Genomic DNA, 25,948 nt, shown 5'->3' on the forward strand with positions numbered 1-25,948 from the left:
ATGGCATCCTTCGCCACACCTGAGGGCAGTAAGCTAGATACAGGTGTGCAGGCTGTGTAACACACACATACACACACACACTCCTCAGTTCTCCAACCAAGGGCTACAGTCAAAGCAAGGCCCCTGCAAGCCTCGGCCACCTGAGGTCATTGTGTCACTGCCTAATAATAGGGCTGGCCCTGTGAGGTGTACACATTAAAAGTTCTTAGGTACAACAGAGCCACAGTTAACAGCTCTCAGGTTTCATTGATTTTAATCAGAGGGCTGTTTGTTGTTGTTTTTTTAAATGTTATACAGTGGTACCTCGGGTTACAAACACTTTGGGTTATAGACTCCGCTAACCTAGAAGTAATACCTCAGGTTAAGAACTTTACCTCAGGATGAGCGGGAGGCCCCCTTAACTCAGGTTAAGAACGGACCTCCGGAACGAATTAAGAGGTACCACTGTATATTTATTTATTTATTGCATGTATATCCCACCTTTTCTCCAAGGTGGCATACATGCTTCTTCCCCCTCTCCATTTGATCCTTAAAGCAACCCTATGAGGTAAATTAATGCTGAAAGATGGTGACTGAACAGCTCAAAGTTCAAGGGAATGTAGAAGTGCTTAACTTTTTCTGGATCAAGCACCTTGTGTGTACACCAGAAATTTAATGTGTGAAGTTTAGCTATTTTCCCCACGAATGAGCTACAAATGTTTCCGCAATCCCTTTTGTTAGCCACTGTTTCAGCCTCCATCACTGGCAACGGCCCTTTCTCTTTCTGAACCAATGCCGTATGTCACACGTGTTGTAAGTTTTCTCAGAGTGAGACTTGTTCCCTGGCAAACAAGCAAGCAAACATAGGCGCTTTAATTTTTCTTGCCATTAGCAAGCCCAGGTGGTGTAAAGAATAGCACTGGTTTTGAACTGTGGGGACAAACTCAGAATTCTGATCTTAGTCAAAGTATCTCCGTCTCAACTCTCTCATAAGGTTTCTGTGAGGATAAAACAGGATATCACACCAGTTTTGTGTGAGCTTCGCTGGTTGTCAGTCTGCTTCTGGGCTCAGTTTAAGATTTAAAGCAGAGATACTAGGGTTACCATATTCCACAAATTGAAAATCTGGACAAATCCAGATATTGAGATTTTTCTTTTTTCATTTCTCAAACAAAGTTGTTGCCCTTTTTGGGGGAACATCTCCTCCAAAATATAAAGTTTGGGGGCTTAAAAAATAAAAAAAATTAACACCCCCCCCTTGCCATACGTCCAGATTTTCCTGGACATTTTGCTGATTCCGCAAAAATCTCCCTGGATGCCAATTCCTGGAAAAATCCGACGTATGGCAGCCCTAGATACCCAACATGGTGCCCTTCACATCTCCCATCAAATCCAACAGCATGGCTAGAGAACAGAAGTCACGTTTTTGTCACCCAGGGCCCCCTAGACCTGGCGCCTATGTTGGGAGTTGTAGTTCTGTGAGGTTAGACAAGGGATCTCAAACTGAGAATTCTCAACATCGCACCAGAAGACAGTCCCCATTAGTCTCTGGAGGAAACGATGACAATAAAAATGATGATATAAGTTTGAAACTGGAAATGAAACATCACAAGATGGTTGATGTAAATCCTCGTTGGAATGGAAAGCACGTTCAGGGGGACAAAGCTCCAACTTCAGTGAAGTCCTCATGTAATGAATGTGAATTTGCAGCAACAACAGCAATGCTACCAGTTCTACCAGCAACACTCAATTCATTTGCTTTGCTTCGGATAACCCTGAACCCCTTCAACTCCTCCTTGAGAAGTAGTTCTCGTTTGAGTCAAATTGGGTCAGCGATGCTTAGCAACAATAAGAGAAGTCGAACAGCCGTGTCTTTGTGAAGGAGGTGTCGCCGTCTTTACCCCAAAGAAGGAAGAGCTTATTAACACCTTCCCCACATTCCTAATAATGAAACAGGCCTCTGCACTGCCTGGGTTAGGGTGGTATGTTCCTCACCCACAGCGAGCATGAAGTATCAGCCACTAATTAAGTTCTAATTATCCCAGGCGAGTTGATTTCCATTAACACATCTGATTCACAAGCAGGTGTATGACGCCTTATTCTTAAAGAAGACTTCATTAGCGCTGCCCCGCACCTGTTTCCGGAAGCTTCCTGTGAGGTGGTAGGGGAAGCCATCTTGCTAATTTAACTACAGGCAGAGGCCTAAAAACCAGCCAATTGTTTTTATACACTCCCCGCCCAACTTATTTCAGACATGTGCCTTCCAACTGTTATTTTTTTTCCATAAGTATTTGGAGGCCTCCTTTTACTATACTGGAATTTTAGATAGTCAAATTGTAGCCTTATGAGGCTTTGCCCTCGGGTGGGAAAAATATTGCGCCCAGGAAAGGGAAGTGGGAGTCAACAGACACTCAAGGAATAGTTTCAGAGAAAAAGCTTTATTTCTACCATCCATGAACTGGTAGAAGGAGCAAGTGTGATAACTCACAAAAAGCATGCATGGGTTCACAGTCATGTGCACAGAGCATATATACCCCTTTCCAGTTCCCTCCTCCTTCTTCCAGAGTCCTGCCCATGAGTTCCTCTGAGCATGAACAGAAAGCTGTCTTGGGACTATTGGACTCTTGGCACCTTTCCCAGGAAAGGGGGGGTGAGAAGCCTTGCATGTCCAAGATGTTGCAACTAGAATGAGATAAGATTCAGTTCTCAGGCCTGAGTATTCTTGGCAATGACAGAGCCTATTCATTAGCCTTTAAAAGTAACAGTTTGCCCTTGCCACAGCATCTTGTGAGAAAAGCTGTTTTGGATTTTTAGAAGACAAAGGAAGTTTGGACAGTTTTGAGGCCTGGTTGGGGGGGGGGTAACTTCAGGCCCAGGTGGGGTCACCTGTCTTCACCTTCCTTCAAAATAACCTTGTGAATTCCGGCTGTTGGGGGACTATCCAAATACCACAAGCAGCATCAAGTTTTTATTAATAGTTAAGTGCCTGGTGCTATAAGCCTAGAAGGCAAAAATCCCCCTCTGCCCCCAAAAATACAGCAGAAAGATATGCTCGACCTAGCACTGAGAAAGCGTGTGATATTCTGCTGAAGTGCCACCTCAGATACCTATTATAAAGTTTTTTAAACTTCTGGAAATAGACAAAAGATACTCCACATTGGCATGGCGTTGAGTCACAAACACCCCTTTTAAAATATGTGTTGTGTTTCTATACAGTATTGCAAACTCCTGCTCATGTTTACTTGGAAATAAGTCTTACAGTGGTCTGTGGGGGCTTACTCCCTTGTATTTATTTATTTGCTTTAACAAGCTTGTGTATCAAGGGCTTTTTTTTCAGCCTGAACTCAGTTCTGGCACCTCTCAGGTGGGCTCCATTGCCATTATGAGAGAACAAGGGAGGTGTTCATGTTGAGTTCTGGCAACAATCAGACCAAGATAGTTTTGCAATTCAGATTATATTAGTTGTTAAAAGCCACAAGTTTATCTAGGTGGTGCAGTATCGCGATGAAGAGACTATAAACGCTATGAATCAGCGAGTCCCCAGTTTGAATTTTTCCTCTTCTCTGTGTCTCAGACTCAACTAGTGATGGCCTTTAGCCAAGTTCAGTGGTTCTCAGTTATCTAAGTACTGCAGACCCCGTTTTTCCCCAAAAGCCAAGCCATGGCCCTCCCTACTTTTGATATCTCTATGGTAGCTTTTGTTATGTAGATGGTGCCATGGACTCCTTGGGTGGGTTAAATAGACTCCCTGCTGTCTGCAGACCCCCAACTAGGAACCACTGGCCTAGATGGATTTACAGGGGGAAGAGACACCTTTGTGGAAGGTGTGGTTATCAAGGGCTCAGTGGTAGAGAACTGTTCTTCCTGCAGAAGGTCCAAGGTTCAATCCTTGGCATCTCCAGGTAGAAGTTGGAGGGACCCCAGTCTTGTAATGCTATTGCCCTTCATAGAATCACAGAGTTGGAAGGGACCCCAAGGATCATCTAGTCCAACCCCCTGTGATGCAGAAATAATGTCCTTCTTGCTAGCTTTCCATTACTATCTGGCCGGGGAAAAGGATGCCAGACTGGACAGGCCTTTGGCCTGATGCAGCTGCAAGGCTCTTCTTACATTCTTAACCCTTTTGCTCTGGGAAGGCATTATGGGAACTGTATAGCCTTTTTGTTTGCCTTGGGGAGGGGGTGTTACGCAGCCCTGTTGCAAAATGACCCAGTATTCTGACAGCAGCAATGCTTCAATCAGCTTGATCTCAGTTTTGTTTCAGATTTACTGTGGTAGTTTTCACACGCTGGTAATCTTAGAACAAAATGTTTTCTCCCTCTCTCTCTCACTCTCTCTCTCTCTCTCTGTGTGTGTGTGCACATTTGGGGTGGGGTAATAAGAAATAGGACAGTCTAAAAGGGGAAGCAAAGACTTTCAGCAGAACTAGGAAATTCAGAGGGTAGATGAGATGATGTGATGCACCTCATTGGCTCCGATACGCTGCATTAGTTCTGTAATGTTTATGCATGTTTTTATCATTATGAAAATAACATGCTATTTCGAAAACAGAAGAGTTTGTGAGGAATTGTCCTGTTGTGTACAGCCAGTTATCAAGATTTGTGCAAATAGATACAAATGCAGACGTGTGACTTGAGCGACTTATTAATGTTGCTTGATCAATTTATTATTTGAATTTATAATGAATTAATTATTGCTTTATTAATTGCCTTCTAAACCACTGCCTGAAAACAAAGTACATGCAAGATAATTTTAAAAAGAAAAACAACAAATACATTTGGTGCAATACTAAGACCCTAACAAGTGGGCATTTGTGGTGAGCAACCACGTTTATCCAGAACAAAATGCCTCCAATTGTTTCTGGAAAGTGCAGATAGTAGGCACCTCGTATATCTTGTCAGGAATGCTATTCCACAGAGCAGGGGCAGCCATGCTAAAAGCCCTACTCCAAGCTGCTGTAGAGTGGGCTTCTGAGATCTTTCAAACTTGCGAGAGAAACTTTCTTGCAGGCCACAATTACCTACTGGTCCTGAGCTGTATAGAGATTTACATGTTAGTACAGTGGTACCTCGGGTTAAGAACTTAATTCGTTCTGGAGGTCCGTTCTTAACCTGAAACTGTTCTTAACCTGAGGTACCATTTTAGCTAATGGGGCCTCCCACTGCTGCCATGCGATTTATGTTCTCATCCTGAAGCAAAGATCTTAACCCGAGGTACTATTTCTGGGTTAGCGGAGTCTGTAACCTGAAACCTCTGTAACCCAAGGTACCACTGTACTTATATCTTACAGTACCAACACCTTGAACATGGTCTGGAAGCAGATTAGCGGTTGGTTCAAATCCAGCAAGTGGGATGCTGGTGGTAGTTTGCCTCCACAAGCAACCTAGCTGCCACATTCTTCATCAACTTTAACTCCTGGACCAACCCCAAGAGTTAGCTGCATTTAGAGTACATTGCAATAATCCAATCATGAGGTCGTTTAAGGAAATGCATACCCCTCTTTCGCTGAGCTCAGTTGCCTTTTTCTCCCACATTGCATATGGACCAGGGGAAAGTCACTGCAAGAGTCCCTGCTTTGCATGCAGAAAGTCCCAGGTTTCAATCCCAGCATCTCCACGTAGGTGTGGGAATGTCCCCTGCCTGAAAACCCTGGAGAGCCGCAATCAGTGTTACCAGTGTGGAACTAGATGGGACCAATGGTCCGACTTAATATAACTGGAGGACTCCTCAGGCCCAGGAACCAAATGTGGCCTTCCAAACATATTTGGCCTGAGAGTCCCCTCAGGTCATATGCCATCTCCAGCCACTCCCACCCTTCTCAAGATACCAACAACAGCCCATTGTTCACAGCAGAACTTACTTCTGAATAGAACCATGTGTGGGATTGTGATGTTTCTTTCACTTTTATTTTTGCAGTGTCTAAGCTAGTGACCCATCTTCCCAACAGCTTTGTACAATTGCTCTAGATCAGAGGTGGCCGCACTGTGATTAAAGACCAAACGGTCAAGACCAAAATAAGGGAGAGGCGGGGAAGAGAACTTCTTCCCAAAGATGTGTCATGAAGTTACGGCATTCATGAGCACATGATGTGCTAGTGAAGTCCCTAATTTAATTATACGTTATGTGAAGATGTTGTTGTTGTTTTTGCTGGCCTTGAATTAGCTGCAAGTTGGCTATAAATTTAAGTTAAAAAAAAAATCACCCCCTCCCCATGCCATTCTTCTGATTTTCATCAAAACCTCAAGTCTTCTTTTGAACTTTTAGAAACAGTGCTTGAAACTAACAAGGGAGGTTTTGTGGGTATATGTATTATTAACTTCCTAAACCTCAGAAGCGCTGCTTATTGCTGGGGCCCCATTTTGTTATCAGACATGGTTACCTCAGAGATCAGAAGCCAAAAGAGACACTCCCCACATACGTGTTACAAACTCATGAGGGCAGAAGTGGTGCTGTCACACGTCAAGAGGATATGGCTTCCTCAAGGAGTGGACCTGCTGAGCCATTAAGGACAGCAGACTGGGAGACAAATGGGCAAAAACCACCAAGAAGGTCACCTGTGTATATATAAATGGGGGAAGAAATGTTATTCTGTTAACACTTGAGGGTGAACCTGCCTAATTTGCACGCTCCAAAACAATACGCTAGCCGAAACGCAGCCATCCTTCAGAATTCACACTCTGAATTGTGCTTTCTAGCCAAATTGAGTTTTTTTTGCCCATCCCCACCTGTGCACAAGCCGCACTGAAAGAAAGAGGAGCCTAGAAGCCTTTCTCTTGCACAGATATTGCTCATTTCAATAAGACCTGTGCAGGAGAATTTCCCACAGGACTGTGACACTTATTAATGAGTGGGAGAGCGTGCTGGGTGGATTTCCCATCACCAAAACGTCTTGAGCCAGTGCTGCTCCGGATTTGATAAGTATTAGGTATCCCTGAGCATAATGGCAATACTTAGAGGACTGTCTTCTTCCACAGAAGTCTGCATTCTTCACCTGAGCCGCTCCCCCCGCCCCTGCCCCCTTTCTGAAGTTAGGTGGGAGACAAGAACTTGTCAATGGTGGCACCCTAGGCGGGGAATGCACTCCACAGAGAAATTTACCTGGCACAAACATTGATTTCTTTTCTACAACATGAAGCTGAAACAGCACCCACAAATGACGGGGGTATGACCAAGCTTGCAGGAAGGTTGTACAAGTACAAAAGGGTTGAGGAAGAAACAAGAAGTTGTTTGGGGAGAAATGGAAGTGGGGGGAAAGGTGGCAGAATTGGGTGTGCTGCAAAAAGTGTGTATCGGGGGGAACACCTGAAACCTTGGAGACCTGCTGTTAGTGTTCTTCAGCCTTGCATCCTAGTATTGTCAGACTACAAGTCCCATCATTCCTGACTGGCTGTGGATGACAGGACTTGTAGTCCAACATCTAGGGACCCAAGGCTTAGGAACACTGGTGCAATAGACAAAACTGAGGTAGAATGACTAGAGGTTTGGCTTTATGTAAGCCAGCTTCCTACATTCCACTGCCAACCCAAGAAACACACAGCCATGAATGAAAATGTTCACCAATTGGCAACTTTTATTGGAGTTATTCTGAACCACAGAGCACAGAGTCTCTTCAGAAGGAAAACACACACACACACACCAAAGAAAGGGATGGGAACAATACAGACAGACCAATCTCTCTCCCGAGGGTTTTCCACAGCCAAGTATCTAAGGCGGCCTTCCTTGCATCTTCACATTTGGGGCAATCAAGCTGGAGAGATGGGGGCTAGAGCAGAGATGTCTATTTTCTGACTAACAAGTGACGTAACAAATAATGCATTTCTTCTAAGGAAAAAAAAATACTAAGGAGAAAGATGAGGGGGTCATAAGCGACAGCAATTGGGGAGCTTGTTCACAAGAGCACTTAACATGAATCAGTTACTCCTTAACACACTTACCCAACTTTATATTTGTTTTGTAAGCAGCATTATAAATAGTGGCAAGCGAAGGGCTACACTTTCAAAAGGCATTTGGAGTGGAGATTCTAATCTGTATTAGCAATTGGTATCTGCGTTAAATTGATATGGAACAAAAGACATAAAACAAACAAGGAGGCTGGAAGGACACTCGCATAAACATGCACTGTGAAGTGTGTGGAATGAGTCACCCATACTTTCACCATGCCCATTGTGAGAACAAGGAAGGGACCACGATGATGATACTACGTTTAAAGGTCAACACATCATGCTAAGATGAAAACCTGCCCCAAAGATCAATCTAAGCACTGCTAAGACCTCCCTAGTCCAGGATCACTTCCACATGACCCATTTCTTGAGCATTCTTCCTGATTTGATTGCAGGGAGGCTATAAGCCATCAGCTGTTTATTGACCACTCATTCTGACCTGTTTGTAGGGCAGTTATATGATAGTGCATCAAGCAACTATTATCCCATACTTCTCAACACATTTCCCCATCGCTTCACTTGAATTTGCAGGTCTGCAGTTAAATCCCACTCAGAAAGTGGCAACCATCTGCAAATGTCCCTTACAGGACACTTTCCTTTTTTGGGGATGGGGACCAACAGTCCTCTCTCACTGTTTGTCCCCCCAGGACGTGGTATTTGTGGTAAACCACTTCTGAAGTGATACTTCTGAGCATGGAAGTATCGCTTACCTATCATGGCCAAGTCACTGATAGATCTAACTTCCAGCTCATGCTACCAATTGTACAAACAGAACCAGGAGTTTATTTTGGTACCCTAGGGGGTATATGATGGTGGCCGTGTGACTACCACACCTCAACTGTGCACTTACAATGGTCTGTAGGGCCAAAGACATAACTTTTATGTGGGAGATATTGTCAAACAGACTTGCAGAATGAACCATGGTGCATAATAGTAGTGCCTAATAGAGAAACAGGAATACTCTTTGTCAGCCTCATGTTTATATTCTTCTAAAACAATTCCCTGTGCATTTCTCAGAGGATCAGTAGGGTGGGGTGTTCATGGACACAATGAGAATGGATTTTCTTTGGCCTTACCTAAGGCTACTTAACGAGTCCATGGCAAAGATGAGATTTGAAGTAAGGACCTTCTGGGTTGCAGCTCAGCAGCTTAGCCACCACTCTATGCTAACAGGCATGAAGGTTCTTGGTAGCGAATTATTTTCATATATTCATGGGCATTGCTGCCCCCTTTTACCATTGCTGCTTGAGTTTTTTGGTTCCGTTTTGGGGTTTTTTAAAAAGATTGTGAAGCTTTAGGGCAAAGGAAAATATCTGGGTAATATTTGAGCCCTTAGGTTATGGCAGGCTACAGAAAAGAAGAATAATAAAAAAAACACTTTCCCATCACCCAACAGCTCCCCCCCCTTTTTTTTTTGCTTGATTATCATTCCTGCTTCTCATAAACTCTGAGGTAGATTTCACATAGAGAAATGGAAGAAAGGTTACAAGTTGAAAGAGATGCATTTTCAGCCTTGCTCCACAGAACGTGGCTCTCTTCCTACTCAGAAAATCCCCAAATAATCTGTGAAATAACGTGATTTGTGTGGATGAAGGTTTTTTCCGTGGCTAATTTTCAGGTTCTATGTTAAGGGAAGGTCCACACAACATGACTGTCAAGCAGAAGTCCCTTTAAAGACCCCCACTGGGTGAGTTGTGCCTGAGAGTACAATGGCCCACAACATTTCTCCATGCTACCCAGAGCCTTTATGAATTGGGACCATTTGCAGAGGCATCAATAGTACTGCCTGAGCTTTGAACTGATCCGTTTTGTAGCAACAACTCACCCCCAAAAATTAATAACGTGGGGTCTCCGTGTGGAAGCTGTGATGGGTATAAGAGCCCTTCGTTATAAGAGTATGTGGGAGATGCATGGCTAATAATAATAATAATAATAATAATACCCCACTCATCTAACTGGGTTTCCCCAGCCACTCTGGGGGCTCCCAACAGAATATTAAAAACACAATAAAACATGATTAAAAATTCCCCTAAATTGCGCAGTGTGGGCTTGCTCTGGCTGAAGCAGAGGCAGCCCACACCATGAGAACAGCGAGAGACTTGCCTCAGGTTGATTTGGGGCACCATTAAAGGGCAGCAGAGTGGGAGACTGATAGACCTGGCTTACTGGAAGTTCTCCTGTGCAGGCATCATTGTAATAAATAGGAGGTACACCCCAAACGCCCCTCTGCACTGCTACTTACTAGAGGGAAGCAGAGAAGGGTTCAGCCCCTGAGACTTTGAGGAGACTGAAGGGGGGCAGACAAAGGGTCTGAAGACTGTCCATGGGGTTCAGCTTCCAATGAAAAACCTTTCATAGAATCATAGAATTGCAGAGTTGGGAGGGACCCTGAGGATCATCAGGAATTCAGGAATACGCAGTTGTCCCATACGGGAATCAAACATGCAACCTTGGCATCATCAGCACCACACTCTAGCCAACTGAGCTTTCCCTCTATTTGGGACAGGCAGGAAATGATGGGCTGGGAATCAGACCAATAACTTGGCTTGCAAGCGCACAAGGACTGATATCCATGAATGCTAGTCAACAGTTGTTCTGTATCCCCTTACCCCTTTAAATGCATCTCAGGGGGGCGAGGTTGGTTCCAGCTTTTGGGGGAACCCTCAATCAAGCAGCTTGACCTAGAGAGTCCCATAACTGTCCTGGGGTGGGAGGGGCAGAGGACAGTGAGGAGTGCAGGGCTGCACTGGCATCCAAGAACACTGACTGTGTTGACAAAGGAGGTGGGTATGTTCTCGTTCAGCATGCGGCCCGACCATGTCAGAAGGCCAGCTCCAAATGTGAACCAAAATGGTGTGGGCACATGTGGCCAGGGAGAGGGGGAACAGAAGGGAAGCACAGGGCAAAAAACCGGGCTTACCTCTTCTCCTGCAGCCCACCTACCTCCTCACTTGAAATCACCTGTCCACCCCACACTTGGCAGTGGCTTGGCAGCAACTCACCTTTGAAGACATGGGTCTGTTGCCACCACATCTAGAAGAGGAGCTCAATAAAAGGATGGATATAATGCTAAGGAGGAATTGCCAATTGTGACAGATCATAGTGTGGACGGGGAAGAGGAAGAAGAGGAAAATGGTATGTTTGTGATGGACTGAAGTCTTTGAAAAAACGAACTGGGGTGGACTACTAATAGTTTTCTGGGAATAAGGGAGAGGGAATAAAGGAGCTATTTAAAAAAAAAATGAAACCTTTCTATTGCACATTTCATTTTAAAAAATTCTGTTCTCCTCTTAGTTCCCACATGGTTTGGACAGTGAGCCACAAAGACCCATCCCTGTCTGCCACTGTGCATTCTGAGCCCTTGGGATAAGGCAGGCTATAAATCTCAGCACATACATTGGCTAGTAAAGAACGGGGTGATAGGAAGACAGTTGCCTCAAGAGAAGAAGTCCCATACAGATCTTTTTGTTTTGTTTTGTCTTACCAAAGCCTGATGCATGGACAGGCTGTTCACTTCTCACAATACGGAGGCACCTTATGACCGGAAGCGATAGAAGAACCGAAACATGCCAATTGTTTTAGATCAGTACAGAGAAAGATATGCTCAGTAAGGCCAGAGAGAGAGAGAGAGAGAAAGAGAAACAGTGGATGTTAGAATATGAGAAGGGTGTTTACATTTATGCAGTTGTCAAAAACAGTGTCAACATGCTGTCATTGCAGGAGAACAGTGACGCAGAATGTGGCAAGTACACTTCTTGTTATACTGGAACTAACTACCCAAAGCAAGGTGAGAAGTTGTTTCATGAGAAAGGTGGAAGAACAGTCGCCAAAAGAGAACACAGACAGTCACGTGGGGACGCTTTCTGGAGCTCGACTCAAGTCAGCAGTGCACATTTCCTCCAGTGCCAACTCCCAAGAGACCAGCAAGGAGGAGGAGGAGGAGAGGAGCAGCTCCTTTTGTGGAAAAGACAAAGAAAGAAAAAAGCTTCCGTGTGTTTTAATGTCCAGTGCAATAACATAAGAACATCCATGCTACACCTCTGGAAGTTGGCTCTATTTCTCAGCAGCATCGTTAAAGTGGGCTTTTAATGTAAAAGACCAAGACACTTGAACCAGCAGTTGGGAGGCCAAGGCTTTCTGTGTCTGATAATTAATGGTCAACAAGGAGTGAGACCTGAACGTCCTCCTTAGTAGCAGAAAAGGCAGGGAGACTGGACCCACTTGGGACTTTCCTGCTCGCGGGAGGGGCACAAAAACGAAACCTTCCGATTTCTTTCACCTGAGTGCCAGGCTGTCACCTCAGCAAGTCCAAGAGTTCCTCAGCCCATTTCCCCAACCCAAAACACACACACACACACACAACCCCGAGAGATTTCTCCTACCCTGAGATCTTCCAGAGACACCCAAACCAGAACCACGTAGATAAAGAGTCATCCTCTGCCCTCGGTTCTGAGCGTTCAGATGGAGAGCGGCGGCGGCATGCTAAGCCTGGCCGAAGCGCATTTCTCGCCTCCTATCCCCACAAACCTCCACAACTGGTTCAAGCATTGGAGAAATATTGCAGGCCCTACTCATCAAGAGCAGGAGGAAGAGGAAACCCACTTTAGAAACCAAGGCAGAGAAGAGGGAGAGGCAAAACTCTTCTTCCGGTTCAGTCTACTGGAGACTTGGAGGTATTTTAGAGCCAGCCCCTGTTGCACCACCACTTTTCATGCAGCATCCAAGTTGGGTGGGTAGGAGGGGGGGCCTGGTGAGTGAGGTGGACGGGTCTCACTAAGGAAGCCGGAAGAGGAAGGGCGTGGCAGGTGTGCAGGCCTCAGATCTTACTGTTCTCCAGGTGTGAATCAATGTGTTTTATCAAAGCGTCATCTGGGTAACCGATGGGAAAGGCCACCTGGCAGAGAGGGCAGCTTCGGATGTCAGAGTCCACCGTCTCCATCAGCAACTAAAGGATACAGGTCGGGGGAGGAAGTAGATGAGAGAAGACATCATTTTAAAACAAACAAATCTAAGAAGATTAATTGCTTGTTAAAAGTAGATCTCTTAAGTGTTCTGGAGGATAAAAAGCTGGATCCTTCCTAATATGTGCCTGATTAGCGGTGGCTCTGTGGAAGGGCTTGGCTGGTCACAAAGAGTGGAAGGGAAACTGTTTTGTTGCGGAAACTGATCGGCTTCTGTCACAGAAAAGGCTGGGGGGTGGGGGGGTGGGCAGCATGGCAGGGAAAGAACATGGGGATGTATCTGGGAAACTCCCACAGGGGATGTACAGCTCAGTGAATGGTGATTTTTAGAATCCTCTGCACAGCCCAGTGGGAGTAAAAAATAATAATATGGTAGCATCATATATTGCTTGCTATATTGACTGCAGGGATAAAATTGTAAACAACGTATTCATTTAAATGGTGTGTTTCTATATAGCAGCAACTACCTGTGAGTTCAGATCAAAAGTTTACATTTCTGAATGACTTTTGAGAACCAGAACACCTGCACTCAAGACAAGTTGGGAATAAAAATACAGAATGAAAATACGTTTGATATCTTAACGTTTCATTACTCCAGAAGACTTAGGATGCTCCAACACAAGGGCATTCCCCCTCTGGTATTTTCCAATTTGCTATTGGTTTTGCTTCTATTAATTCTTAACACAATTATCAATGTAATATAATTTCCTTTAACCTGAAACAACCACTTGTCCTCCACACCCACTGTTAAAATTAGGTGGTACAAGGCAGATGGGCCTCCAGCCAACCCCTTCCCTTCAATTAAAATAAAACAAAACTGGAAGACTTGCACACAAGCTAGGCATGATATCATGCTCATTCCAATTGATGAAGAAAACGATTCATTGGCTCCTCCTCCAGGAGGACCCAAAACCTCTTGATTCTTCCAGGCAACTGGATGACCTCTGGTGCCATTCCTCATAAGTGATGAAGTACTGGAGAAACATCCCTAAAACTCCCCCCTCCTACAAAATGGAATATTAAAACAAGGGGAGTGCTGTAGTAGGGGAGGGGAACCTCTATCCAGGAGCCAAATGTGGCCCTCCAGGTTTCTCTATATGGCCCTCAGAATTCTCCCTAACCATAAACCCCCACTCCAGAGGCCACACGCCTCACTAGCCCTGCACCCAATTGCAAATGCTTTTGCTTGGCTGGAACGCATCCTCTCGTGCCTCTGGATGGAGGATAGAGAGGTATCTGGGAATGTGTATGGAAACTACTCTCCTGTACAAGGGCAGAATCTGCATCTGTTGCTCCGCCCACTTCTGCCTGTGGCTCCGCCCACCCCTGTCATGTGGTCTTCAGAAGGCTGTCCAGAAAGGAATCCTGAAAATGGCTCCCCACCCCTCTTGCTACGGAGCTGATGTGGCTATACACTCAACCACAAATAAACTAATGCCGTGCTCACACACAATGTTCTTGTCATCAAAATACAATATGTTGCATTTTCCCAGTTAATCTGGATATATTCTTTCTGGGGAAATTGCAGTATGTTAAAGCACACTCCCCACTGCTGCTAACATCCATTTGCAATATTTCACCAACCCATTTACAGTATTAAGCCCCCTTAAAGCCGAAGAGTACCATTTTAACCCCCAGAGCAATTTAAAAACCAGTCCTTCTTCCCAGGGGAGTCTGGGCACTGTAGTTGCTCTGTGAGGGGAATAGGGGTCTCCTAACAACTCTCAGCATCCTTAACAAACTACAGCTCCCAGGATTCTCTGCGGTGAGCTGTGACTGTTTAAAAAAGTGATATAATACTGCTTTAAATGTATGGTGCAGATGGGGACTCAAGTCTTTTGTCTGTGCCATTCAAATAGTCATTATAAAAACCCCTGAAAATCTTTAAAAAACAAACAAAAAAACCCTTAATTTATAAATAAAATAAGCAAGATAAGAATATCTGTGTGGATGATCTTCCATGAGACCGGATAGTGCATTTGAACTGGAATGATGGCATACAAACATCACTGGGTGCTGCTTACATTGATTGAAGGCCAGGACTGGGCATGCTCAGCCCTGGAGTACGAGGCATCAGTCCGGTGTGTGGAGGTGTCGGGGATAGGGAACCCTGCACAGAAGGAGGCGCAGCGGATGCCCCCCGCTTCAGGGCTGGGGGGACTTGGGAGGGCCCAGTCGTCTTCGTCCGAGGACTGCTTCTCAAAGCGCAAGTGCTCCTCGAAGGCGTCTCTGGCGTAAACTTCGCCGTAGGGACGGTGCTTTGGTAAGGTGGAAGCTTCCGGCTGCAGCCAGAGGGAGCGGTTCTGCTGGTACATAGCCGCATCGCTCACCTCCGAGTAGCTCCGGCGACCCTGGAAGCTCGCCTTGATGTGGTGGCTCAAGGGTTTGGAGTAGGCCAGATCCATGATGCTCCTCTCGCCACCCGGCGACCTGTGCTGCGAGGTGATGGCGGGGGAGGAGCAATTGGGGCCCGGCGAGCAGCGCTGCGGGGCAGGAGGCTGGGCGGGCAGTGGGGCAGGCGAACGGCGCTGCGAGGCGGGGGACTGGCAAGGGGGCGGCGCTGGGGAACGGCGCTGATGCGCGGGGGACTGGCAAGGGGGCGGCGCTGGCGACCGTCTCTGCAGGCCCGGAGACTGGCATTGAGGGACAGACGATGATCTCCCTTGCTGCGCTGGAGACGAGCACTGAGGACCTGGAGATCGACGCTGCTGAGCGGGGGAATGGCGCTGCGAATGGGGAGAGTGCCGCTGACCTGGAACAGAGCAGGAGCAAGTCAGAGAAGGATCCTGCTTCGACACTGAGAAGCAGTAGAGGCTGCATTTCCCCACCCCCCCAAACAGCTCTCTGCAAAACCAGCCAGCAAAACACCTCCAGCACCATTTGTTTGATTTGTACCAGTAAGAGGTCACTTAAGAGCATAAAAAAAGCCTGCTGCATCATGGCCAATGGTCCATCTGTTCTCACGGGGGCCACCCAGCTGCCTGTGGGAAATGAGGAACCAGAACAGGAGGACAAGAGCATTCTCCTCTCCAGTGGTTTCCAGTTCCAACTGCCTTCAGCTGCGGAGGTGGAGCATAGCCATCATTTGACTATGCGCTGCGCCAAGAAGTACTTACAATAATAATATTATAATAATTTATTATTTAAACCCCGCCCACCTGGCTGGGTTTCCCCAGCCACTCTGGGCAGCTCCCAACAGAATATTAAAAACACGATAAAACATCACTCATTAAAAATGTCCCTATAGAGGGCTTCCTGCAGATGTCTTCTAAAAGTCAGACGGTTGTTTATTTCCTTGACATCTGACGGGAGGGCGTTCCACAGGGAGGGCGTCGCTGCCACAAAAAGCCCTTTGCCTGGTTCTCTGTAACGTCATTTCTCGCAGTGAGGGAACCACCAGAAGGCCCTCTGCGCTGGACCTCAGTGCTGAACGATGGGGGTGGAGACGCTCCTTCAGGTATACAGGGCCAGAGGCCATTAGGGCTTTAAAGATCAGCACCAACACTTGGAATTGTGCTTGGAAATGCGTCAGAAGGGTACCACTCTGGCTACCTCTCAGTAAGATGGACCTTTGGTCTGATTCACCATGGCTCTTCTTATATTTTGTAATTTGGGCTGGTGGGCAGACTTGCCTTGCCTTCGGCCCCTTCCAGTTCTCATAAACACACTCACACTCCGCTGGTTTCACTTTAGGAACTGCATGTTATCACAGCTCCTTCTTCCTCTGACCTCCGCTCCCAAACCCCGTGCCTCCCCTGGCTTTTCCCTCTCCCATGCCCCACTTACCACCATTGAGGGCCTGCTCCTGCACAAGCGTCCGGAGAATCTGGCTTTGGAGAGAACTCAGGTTCCTCAGGCGGCACAACTCCTCAGTCAGCTCTGTGTAGGCAAGGGCCAAGTTTACCCTGACAAAAGAGGGGGAAAGCCCTGAAGGCATATAAACGGCAGCCCCTGCAATAGGAGGCACTTTCTCTAGAGGGTGGGAAATGGGCAAGATTTACACAACCGCTTTGGAGGAAACCTTTGCCATCTGTTGTGATCTTTAGTGGATCACCACCGGCAAATGCAGAATAGCCACCCTTCCTAACCTTCCTCCTGCAAGCCAAGCTTCCGGATATGAACGCCACAGTAAAACATATCAATCTAGCAGTGATCCACTAAGCTAGGAGCTGGGCCCATAGTCAGGGCCAGCACCAGTCTTCAGGGACCCCCCAGCATGGTGCTGCTGACCACCCTCTGCCAGTGCATGAATGCCCCACCCCACGACCCAATGCTGCTGTTGCCATGGCAGTGGTGGCAACACCACTTACTGCACTCCTTGTCTGGCTCCTGAATGGCTGTTTCAGTGCCAGGAAGGCAGGATGAGACATTTCACTAGCCTTCCCCCCCCTTCAAATGGAGGAGCATTCTACCATGTAATTCTTTACCTACATTTTTCAGGGGCCATAGCTCAGTGGTTTCCCACCTGCTTTGCATGCAAAAGGCACTGGATTTTAATCTGCACCACCTTCAGGTAAAAGGATCTCGGGCAACAGTATAGGGAACGGCATCTGGCCTGGAGATCTTAGAAAGCGGCTGCCGGCCAGAAGAAGACAAAATAGAGCTAAAAACTGGCTTGGGAAACCTATGGGCCTCCAGATGCTGGAAGTCATCTCCTATCAGCTGGAGCCAGGAATGATGGGAGTTGTAGTCCAGCAACTTTTGGAAGGCACAATTTCCCCACCCCATGAAATAAATGGAGCAATAGCTCGGTAGAAGTAACTTCACATGTTCAAAGGGGTAAAGTTCACAAACAAGTTTAACCACTTTAGCTGCTCTTTGTGCCAACTAGGTCATTATGTAGTTGCTTCCTACATCTGGGTTTCCCAAACTTGGGTCTCCAGCTGTTTTTGGACTACTGTTCCCATCATCCCTGACCACTGGTCCTGAGAGCTAGGGATGATGGGAGCTGTAATCCAAAACCAGCCGGAGACCCAAGTTTGGGAAACCCTGTTCTACATCAACATCAGCTTACAACCTTTATGTGGAAAGGAACCAGGTATCTTGGCCCACCCACCTGGTTCCTTTCTCTATTAAACTACTGGATCAGTGCGGGAAGAAGCTGCAGGGAACGTCATGCTCACTCGAAGGAGATGGAGGAGAGCTGCCACTGCATTCAGGTGGTTTCCAATTCCCCACTCCCTGACCTGCTTGCCAGGGCATGATCTGATGGTAGGCTCACAGCATCAGTCATAGCCATAGGTGCCAACTCCCTTGAGCACACACAAAATTCCCCATGAAGGAGCCAGGCACCCACAAATTTCAGTGCCAGGGACATGCACGCTGCATGGCACCCATGGCCCCAGGCACCCACAATCGCAGGGCCATGTTAGCACTCCTGGTCATGGTCACAGCTTTATTCTCAATGCATGCTTTGTAATCACTGGCAAGATATCCCAAATACACTTTTGATCCAAGCTACAGGGTTGCATCCGAAGAATGGTGCACACAAGGAAAACAAACCAGAGGTCTGTGCAAATTTTACACGGGTTCTCTAGTTGTTCGTAAGCATTTGCTCCTGCGAAAGGTCGCACAAGAAGAAGAAATTAATTTGACACTAACGAAGCCATACTGGTGTGAACAGCTAAAGGGGAAAGGGCTGTGTAACACACCATGGGAAAACCCAACTTTGCTGTGCTCCGAAACAGTAATGTGAACACACATTATTTCTCTCCCCCAACCCTCACCCCCGGTTCCTTTTCACACATCTTTATTTAGAGCACTTGTTGGCCCACCCAGTCCCCAGAGCCCTCGGAGAATTCTTAGAGTACAGTTAAATACATTAAAAACCAATCTAGTAAATCTCCGGCTTATAAACCAGCACTAGCAGCATGGCAGCATTTAAACCCCTTCAGAAACACAGTTCTAAAAGGCCAAGGACAACCAAACAGAAAGGTTTCCACCTGGCACAAAAAAAAAAAAGAATCTTAATGAAGGTGCCAGGCATCTCATAATTAGGGTGCCACCACTGACAAAGCCATATCCTTTGCGAGCAGTCAGTGTTATTCCCAGAGAATTCTCAGTCCCCAATTCTGAACTTCAGTCTAGCCAGAAATGAGGACCCTCAGTCAGAGAATAGCTTCAGGTACGGCAGATAAGAGAAGGCTGCAAAAGTCCAGCCCTACGATCACAATACTGTCTTGAACCATGAGATGTTGTGGAAACACTTCCTCCCTTTAGGGGATGACCCACTCACTGCCCATCAACGCCCTGACAAAACCATCAAGCCTTTAGAAAAGAAGAAGAAGAAGTCAGGTCTTGCCCTGAACTTCGATGTCACCTTGAAATAACATATTGAGTACGCTTATGAGAATGGAGAACCTGTCTGATGAGGTTACCAAAGGCACGTCACCACGTGGACATCTTGCACAGAGAAAGCCATCGAGTTAAACTGAATGGCTCTGACAAGGGGGGGGCAGGACATGGGAGATGGGGTGCCCTTAACTGTACCAGACAGCTATCCCCTTCCCATGGATTTGTCGCCAATTGTCTCTTCAAGGCTCCTCAAAGGGGCAGGGGGAGGAATTATTCAATTCTGCCAAAAGAAAATTCAATTGTGTTCTCTTTTCTTTCTTCTCCTGAGTGAAGAGGGACAGCGAATTCCCCTTCGAGGGGTGCGGATGTTTCCCCTGACATTTGGAAGCTTTCGTTGAGGGCTTGTGATAGGAGATGAAATGAAATGTCCCGAAAGATCTGGTTATGAGCGACTGTCAGAGCCTGACAAGCAGCACGGAGTGTGCTCACAGAGGATGTATCCTATTGCCAGAGAAGGTATGTCTGCTTCTAAGATGGTGAAGTGTCCCGCCTAGAATCACCTCTGTGGCTACAATCCAAAATGCACTTTTAGAGCATCTAAAGATACCAAGATGGCCAGCTTTAAAGCTCACCACTCTTCCTTCTCCTTGCAACCTGGATCTCCACGTTTTTATTTATATGCCACCTCCCACTCACACAGTCGTGGGTTCATATGAGTCCAAAATAAATTACACATTTGTGGGGCAGCAGCGTTGAAGCATTTGTTTAATGACTGTGGGAGTCCCTCCCCCAACTATTCTTTAACTGTTTTATTGTGTGTGTGTTTTAAGAAAACAAACTTTACTAGATCCCATATATACATATACATTTTAAAAATCCACAATATAGCAAAATACATACAAACAAGAAATACAGTATAATTATAGTTACAGGTATGTAGCTGTGTAGGTCTGCCATAGTCAAAACAAAATAAAAAAAATCCTTCCAGTAGCACCTTAGAGACCAACTAATTTAGTTATTAGTATGAGCTTTCACGTTCATGCACACTTCTTCAAATAGATGTATCATAGAAAAGCTCATACTAATAACTAACTTAATATAATTATATTTATACTTAGCTTTTCAGCATAGTAAAATGTTATTATATTTGTCCATACTTACATTTATACCTCATAAACTCAATAAGGAGTTTCCATTTATCTTTAAAATTTCATCTTTCTTTTCTGCCTTCTCTCTCTCTCTAATCAAGTCCGTAAGTTTATACCTTGAATGGCTACCTTCCAAATTTTTGTTAAACATTCTTTCACTGTGAGTGGTGACCTATTTTTCCCATTAAATCATTGTATTTTAATATTCTGCTGGAAGCTGCCCAGAGTGGCTGGGAAAACCCAGCCAGATGGGCGGGGTATAAATAATAAATGATGATGATGATGATGATGCAACAAGCATGCAAAAAGTTGCTATTAAATTCGCCATCAACTCTTTATGTTTTATTTCTGGGTCTAAATACAATAATAAATTGTAATAAAGTGCAAAATGTTATTAACAATAATATCTTTACTACCTCTCCCCATAAGATTTTAATCAACGGACAAGTCCACCAAATATGTTCCAGATCTGCTAGGGTTGCCATATTTCAAACAGTGAAAATCTGTTCAGAAAAGTTGTTGAACAAAAACAGTATTGCCTACACGGACTGCCATTTCCCCAGATACTGCACCGATTTCGGCCCAGACACTGATGACGACTGTGGTATTCCTGATATGTCCAGGAACTTCCAGACATATGGCAACTCTAATATCTGCTTTCAAATGTCCACATCTCTTAACACTTTCTACCACAGAGAATGTGAATTTTACTCAATCTTTGTAGAGTCGTGTACCATTCATAGAGCAGTTCGTATTGATTTTTTTGTATGTTAACAAAGTAAAATCCCATCCCCATTCTTGTTCAGAAATTGGTTTAAATTACATGCCCTCCAAGACTATGACACTTTGACATAGTTTGAGTGTTTGAAGATGATATCCTTTTGTTATAACTGCAAAAGCCTTCTTTTTATATATAAGGCATTAGTTAGCAACCAAACAGGAGCCTTGACTGGACTGAAAAGGGTTTGGGAAACAGATTTAGGGCAAGAAATAGATGAGACAAAATGATGGCTCTTGGCCCTGGCAAAATCCATCTCTGCATATATTAGAAAAAGTACCTTAAAAGTGGTTCACAGGTGGTACTGGATGCCAATTCAGCTTGTCCATATATTGCCTATGGTCCAATCATAATACTGATGGAAACTAAGGGACTTGTTATTGCTTTTGGTTGCGTTGTCACAACAGGCGTTTTCAGATTGATGGCTTGGCTGTATCCAGAATAATTCAGGAGCCCATGGATTTCTCACCCCAGTTGTGATTATTGTCCCTCTTTGAAGGTCTAAATGCAGATACAAAGACTAAGGATTTATTGTCTATTCTTTTAATGTCCACTCTGTTATCTACAGTCAAATCTGGAAGGTCTTACAAGGGCTTGTGGTACACAAATGTTTGGTGACTGGGAAAACAACCCATCACTTAAAAGTGATTTAAATTAAAAAAAATACAGTATGGTGGCCATCTATTCCATAAACAAATGAAACTGGTCTTAAACTCCCCAAAGCACCCTTGCAGCTATGGCTATCTAGAACAGTTTGGCTTGAACTATATTCTTCCCTGGGAACGACTGACTGCGACGGATAAAACAATTTCTGTGCTGTCCCCAGGACATTCAATGCTGGACGTATGGATATTTTGTATGGATTGGCAAGAAGCAGTGCTGTTTTCTGGAGGGACGCATACTTCTAAACATTTTGTGAATCTAAGTTTGGCCTCATTGATGGGCAGTATTTTAATATGAGTAGGAAAATGAGAGTACCCCTCAGCATTTGGGGAGGGGGAAGCACTGGCAAGAAGCATTCGGATTTTGTGATTGGTAGATTCAACATTAATCCCAGTCACATCTTCTACTGATCTGAACAGGGCCACTAAAGGTTCAATACATATTACAGAAAGTAAGGCTGATAAGGGGCAACACTATCTTGTTCCTCTGCTTACCTGAAAATAATTTGAGTACTGATTGCTTTATGCATAAAACATCACGTGGATGACTGCAGATAGCTTTAACATAATCCTGAAATGGTTTACCAATATCTAATTTATACTACCATATTATTGTTGTTTACTTAAGTTTTGTTATACTTGTAAATAAATAAAAACTTATTCTGTACAATCAAATGCTTTTTCAGCATCAGTGGAAACAAAGCTGTTTCAATTTTATTCTGACAACTTTCAATGATTAAGTTTGACGCTCTTGTATTTCCAGATAGTAAACAGCCTGTAATAACACCTGTCCAGATGAATATATCTAGTTATAACTTTATTTAAACTCCACGTATATGTTGTAGCAAGAATTTTTATAATATTGATTTAGCAAGGACGCTGGTCTGCAAGATGAAGGTAACATTGGATATTTCCTTTCTTGTGACTTAATGTTGCTTTTTGTATTTTTCCAAGGCTTTGTTAAACCTTTAATTGTTCTACATTCTCCAAATAAGTTATTTAATGGCCCTATCAATATATCTGGGAGAAATTTATGACAGTTTGCAGGCAATCCAATCAGATCAGGTGTTTTATTATTTTTAAGGGAACTTACAGTGTCATATATTTACTGAGTGCGGAGATCAGCCATCCAAATTAGTTTCTCCTCTTTAGTAAATGTTGGATTTTTTATTTTTATTTTTTCCTGGGGTTGTACTGATGGGCATAGTCTATTTTTTTTTTAAAAAAAAAAGGTTTAAAATAATTTAATTATCTCTTCACTATTTTTAGATATTCATGTTCTTTTTAAAATACATGTGGAATCAGGGCTTTTTTTACTTGTTTCTCTGCTAGTGTACATGCTAACAGATTATCAGCTTTCCTTCCTTTCTCAAAATATTTTTGAGTAAAATTAAAGGCTTTTTTTCCTGCTTCATGAACATTTCGCAGTTCTAACATATTTCTGTATTTCTCAAGTTTTGCATACGTACTATCTGACATCACAACCCTGTGTTGCTGTTCCGAATTTCTTATTCTCTCAAACAGCTATTTATTTGATGTGGTACGCTGTTTCTGCAATTACTATAACTTGACATATTTATTAACAAACCTCGTGCAAAAGCTTTTGCCATATTCCAAATTATTTTCCAATTTATTTCACAAGTGACATTATGTTGGAAAAAAATTCTTGCAGATTATTCTGTATTGTCTGTACAATTCTTGAATCTTGTAATAAGAATATAGTTAACCTCCAACTCTGAGGCTTAAACACACTGTTCTTCCTTCCCAAGTTAAACATCTTGGCACCTTATCAGAAATGCTTTGAATTCCTGTATCTGATAGTAGCTCATCAGCTAAATAAAGCAGATAAAAGAGAATTTTGAAAAGTAAACTTGCGTTTTTGCTTGGTCTGCTATTGATCAATGTGAATTTTTTATTAGATATGGATTTATAAAACGCCATTCATCGGTCAGATGCAAAGTTTGGGATCTCCCTAAAGAAGCTTTGAGGAAGAATACTTTCAGTGTTTCCAGTTTTAATGTCTTATGTCCAACTTTGGGGTTATAATCCCATTAAAGTCCCCTGCACATATCACATTTCCTTCATAAGAGGCAATGGTTTCATCAAACAATTTATTACAGAGTCTTTGCTTCTTCTTTGGGGCTAGACATTAATCAAAGGGTTTTTTTTTTTAATCTAACATTAATCCTTTTAAAAGTAGCTATTATTATTAAATGATAGAAGCCTGTTTCTTTTTATAGATCTATAGGTTTCTAGCCCTCATGGTCACAGTGGGTGGGCAGGGGGGAAGCTTTTAACACTAGAGGCATATTTAAGGGTTCGAAGTGATGCAGCTGTGGTTTCATAGCCCCATCTGCAACCACCAGGAATCAGCCCTGAAGATTTATATTTCTCTCTCTCTCTCTCTCTCTCTCTCTCTCTCTCTCTCTCTCTCTCTCTGTGTGTGTGTGTGTGTGTGTGTGTGGTCTTAGCTACAAGCTTGGTTAAACTAAAGTTCGCCTAGAAACTGACGAAACCACAAACTTTGCATTTCAGAGCCCCGATCCAGAGAGCCCATGGGCACAGAGGGGGCTGCTTGCCCAATGCCCAAGTACTCAGCCCATTTAACAGATGTTGCTCTCAGCAAACCTTACTAACAGCTCTGTTAAGAAGGCTGGTATTATTAATCCCCGTATTAAATGTTACAGGCGGGAGGAGGCGGTGGAAAGATGAGAGATAACAGCTCACTTAAGGCCACTCAGCAAGTTTGCGTGTGAAATGCGAGGTGAAGCAGGTGCTTCTTGCTTATGGCTTCTGTCTTTAACTTCTCGACTATTACCAGCTCTTGATAAAAGCTCTGTGCAGCTCACAAAACAACGCACATGGAAACTGCATGGGGGAAGCGCATTAGGGAATGTGTAGGTGCACACGGTGCTGGTTTTACGTATAAACCACACAGCCTACGACTTGCCGATCAGAAGGTTGGCGGTTCAAATCCCCGCGACGGGGTGAGCTCCCATTGCTCGGTCCCAGCTCCTGCCAACCTAGCAGTTTGAAAGCACGTCAAGTGCAAGTAGATAAATAGGTACCGCTCCGGCGGGAAGGTAAACGGCGTTTTCGTGCGCTGCTCTGGTTTGCCAGAAGCAGCTTAGTCCTGCTGGCCACATGACCCGGAAGCTGTACAGCGGCTCCCTCAGCCAATAAAGCGAGATGAGCGCAGCAACCCCAGAGTCGGTCACGACTGGACCTAATGGTCAGGGGTCCCTTTACCTTTTAAACAAGCTATAGCTTAGGGCCCCACTCTGTTGGGGCCCCAAAAGAAATTAAAGGGGGGGGGGAATTGGATGTATATTTCCAAAATAAAAAAGAAGGCTGATCACTGAAGAATTGATGCTTTTGAATTATGGTTCTGGAGGAGACTCTTGAGAGTCCCATGGACTGCAAGAAGTTCAAACCTCTCCATTCTGAAGGAAATCAGCCCTGAGTGCTCACTGGAAGGACAGATCCTGAAGCTGAGGCTCCAATACTTTGGCCACCTCATGAGAAGAGAAGACTCCCTGGAAAAGAACCCGATGTTGGGAAAGATGGAGGGCACAAGGAGAAGAGGATGACAGAGGACGAGATGGTTGGACAGTGTTCTTGAAGCTACCAGCATGAGTTTGACCAAACTGCGAGATGCAGTGGAAGACAGGAGTGCCCGGCATGCTCTGGTCCATGGGGTCACGAAGAGTCGGACACGAATAAAAGACTAAACAACAACATTCTGCATGGACTGGTTGCATGTCAACAGGTGCAAATGGCTTTAGATACCTATTAGGTCCATAAATTACCATATAGCATATATTCAACACAAAAAACAGCGACAATTTGTTGTTGACAAAGGACAGCTGGACAAAAGAAGGGCCCCATTACCTTCAGTGACTTAGGGCCTCATCAAACCTAAATCTGGCCCTGCTCCCAACTATTACCAGTTCTTGATAAAAAGCTCTGTGCAGCTCATAAAACAACGCACATGGAAACTGCATGGGAGAAGCGCATTAGGGAATGTGTGCGTGCGTGCGTGCATAAATTGTGTGGCTGCATGCTGCAGCTTCTGAACATTTGCAGTGTCTTAATCCCAGCACAGAATCTTGCTTCCCAGTGCAGATTATGTTAGCAGGATCGGTTCGCGAAAGTAGAGCTTTGTTCAAAGGCAGGCACTGTGTGT

At 44.7% G+C, this 25,948-nt stretch overlaps 1 protein-coding gene and 1 long non-coding RNA gene across 4 annotated transcripts in view; one reads left to right on the top strand and one right to left on the bottom strand.

The window, feature by feature from the left end:
- Window positions 1–1,445: 1,445 nt before the first annotated feature.
- On the top strand, window positions 1,446–13,436 carry LOC310662052. The gene is made up of 2 exons (XR_014504231.1): window positions 1,446–2,024; window positions 11,640–13,436. It is a non-coding gene; the product is annotated as an uncharacterized lncRNA (long non-coding RNA).
- The window catches only part of TBKBP1 (TBK1 binding protein 1), a 66,864-nt gene continuing 48,435 nt past the window's right edge, over window positions 7,520–25,948 (bottom strand). For 2 of the 3 annotated variants that reach the window (XM_083408651.1, XM_083408652.1), the window contains exons 8-10: window positions 16,667–16,785; window positions 14,905–15,632; window positions 7,520–12,864 (exon numbers count right to left, since the gene is read on the bottom strand). In XM_083408651.1, the coding sequence (XP_083264777.1) occupies window positions 12,736–12,864; window positions 14,905–15,632; window positions 16,667–16,785 (976 nt within the window). In that variant the 3' untranslated portion in view covers window positions 7,520–12,735. The remainder of the gene's footprint in view (window positions 12,865–14,904; window positions 15,633–16,666; window positions 16,786–25,948) is intronic. The other variant, XR_014504181.1, reaches the window with a different exon arrangement.

This window comes from Podarcis tiliguerta (assembly GCF_965153285.1).
Source record: "Podarcis tiliguerta genome assembly, chromosome: 13".
Taxonomy (NCBI): domain Eukaryota; kingdom Metazoa; phylum Chordata; class Lepidosauria; order Squamata; family Lacertidae; genus Podarcis; species Podarcis tiliguerta.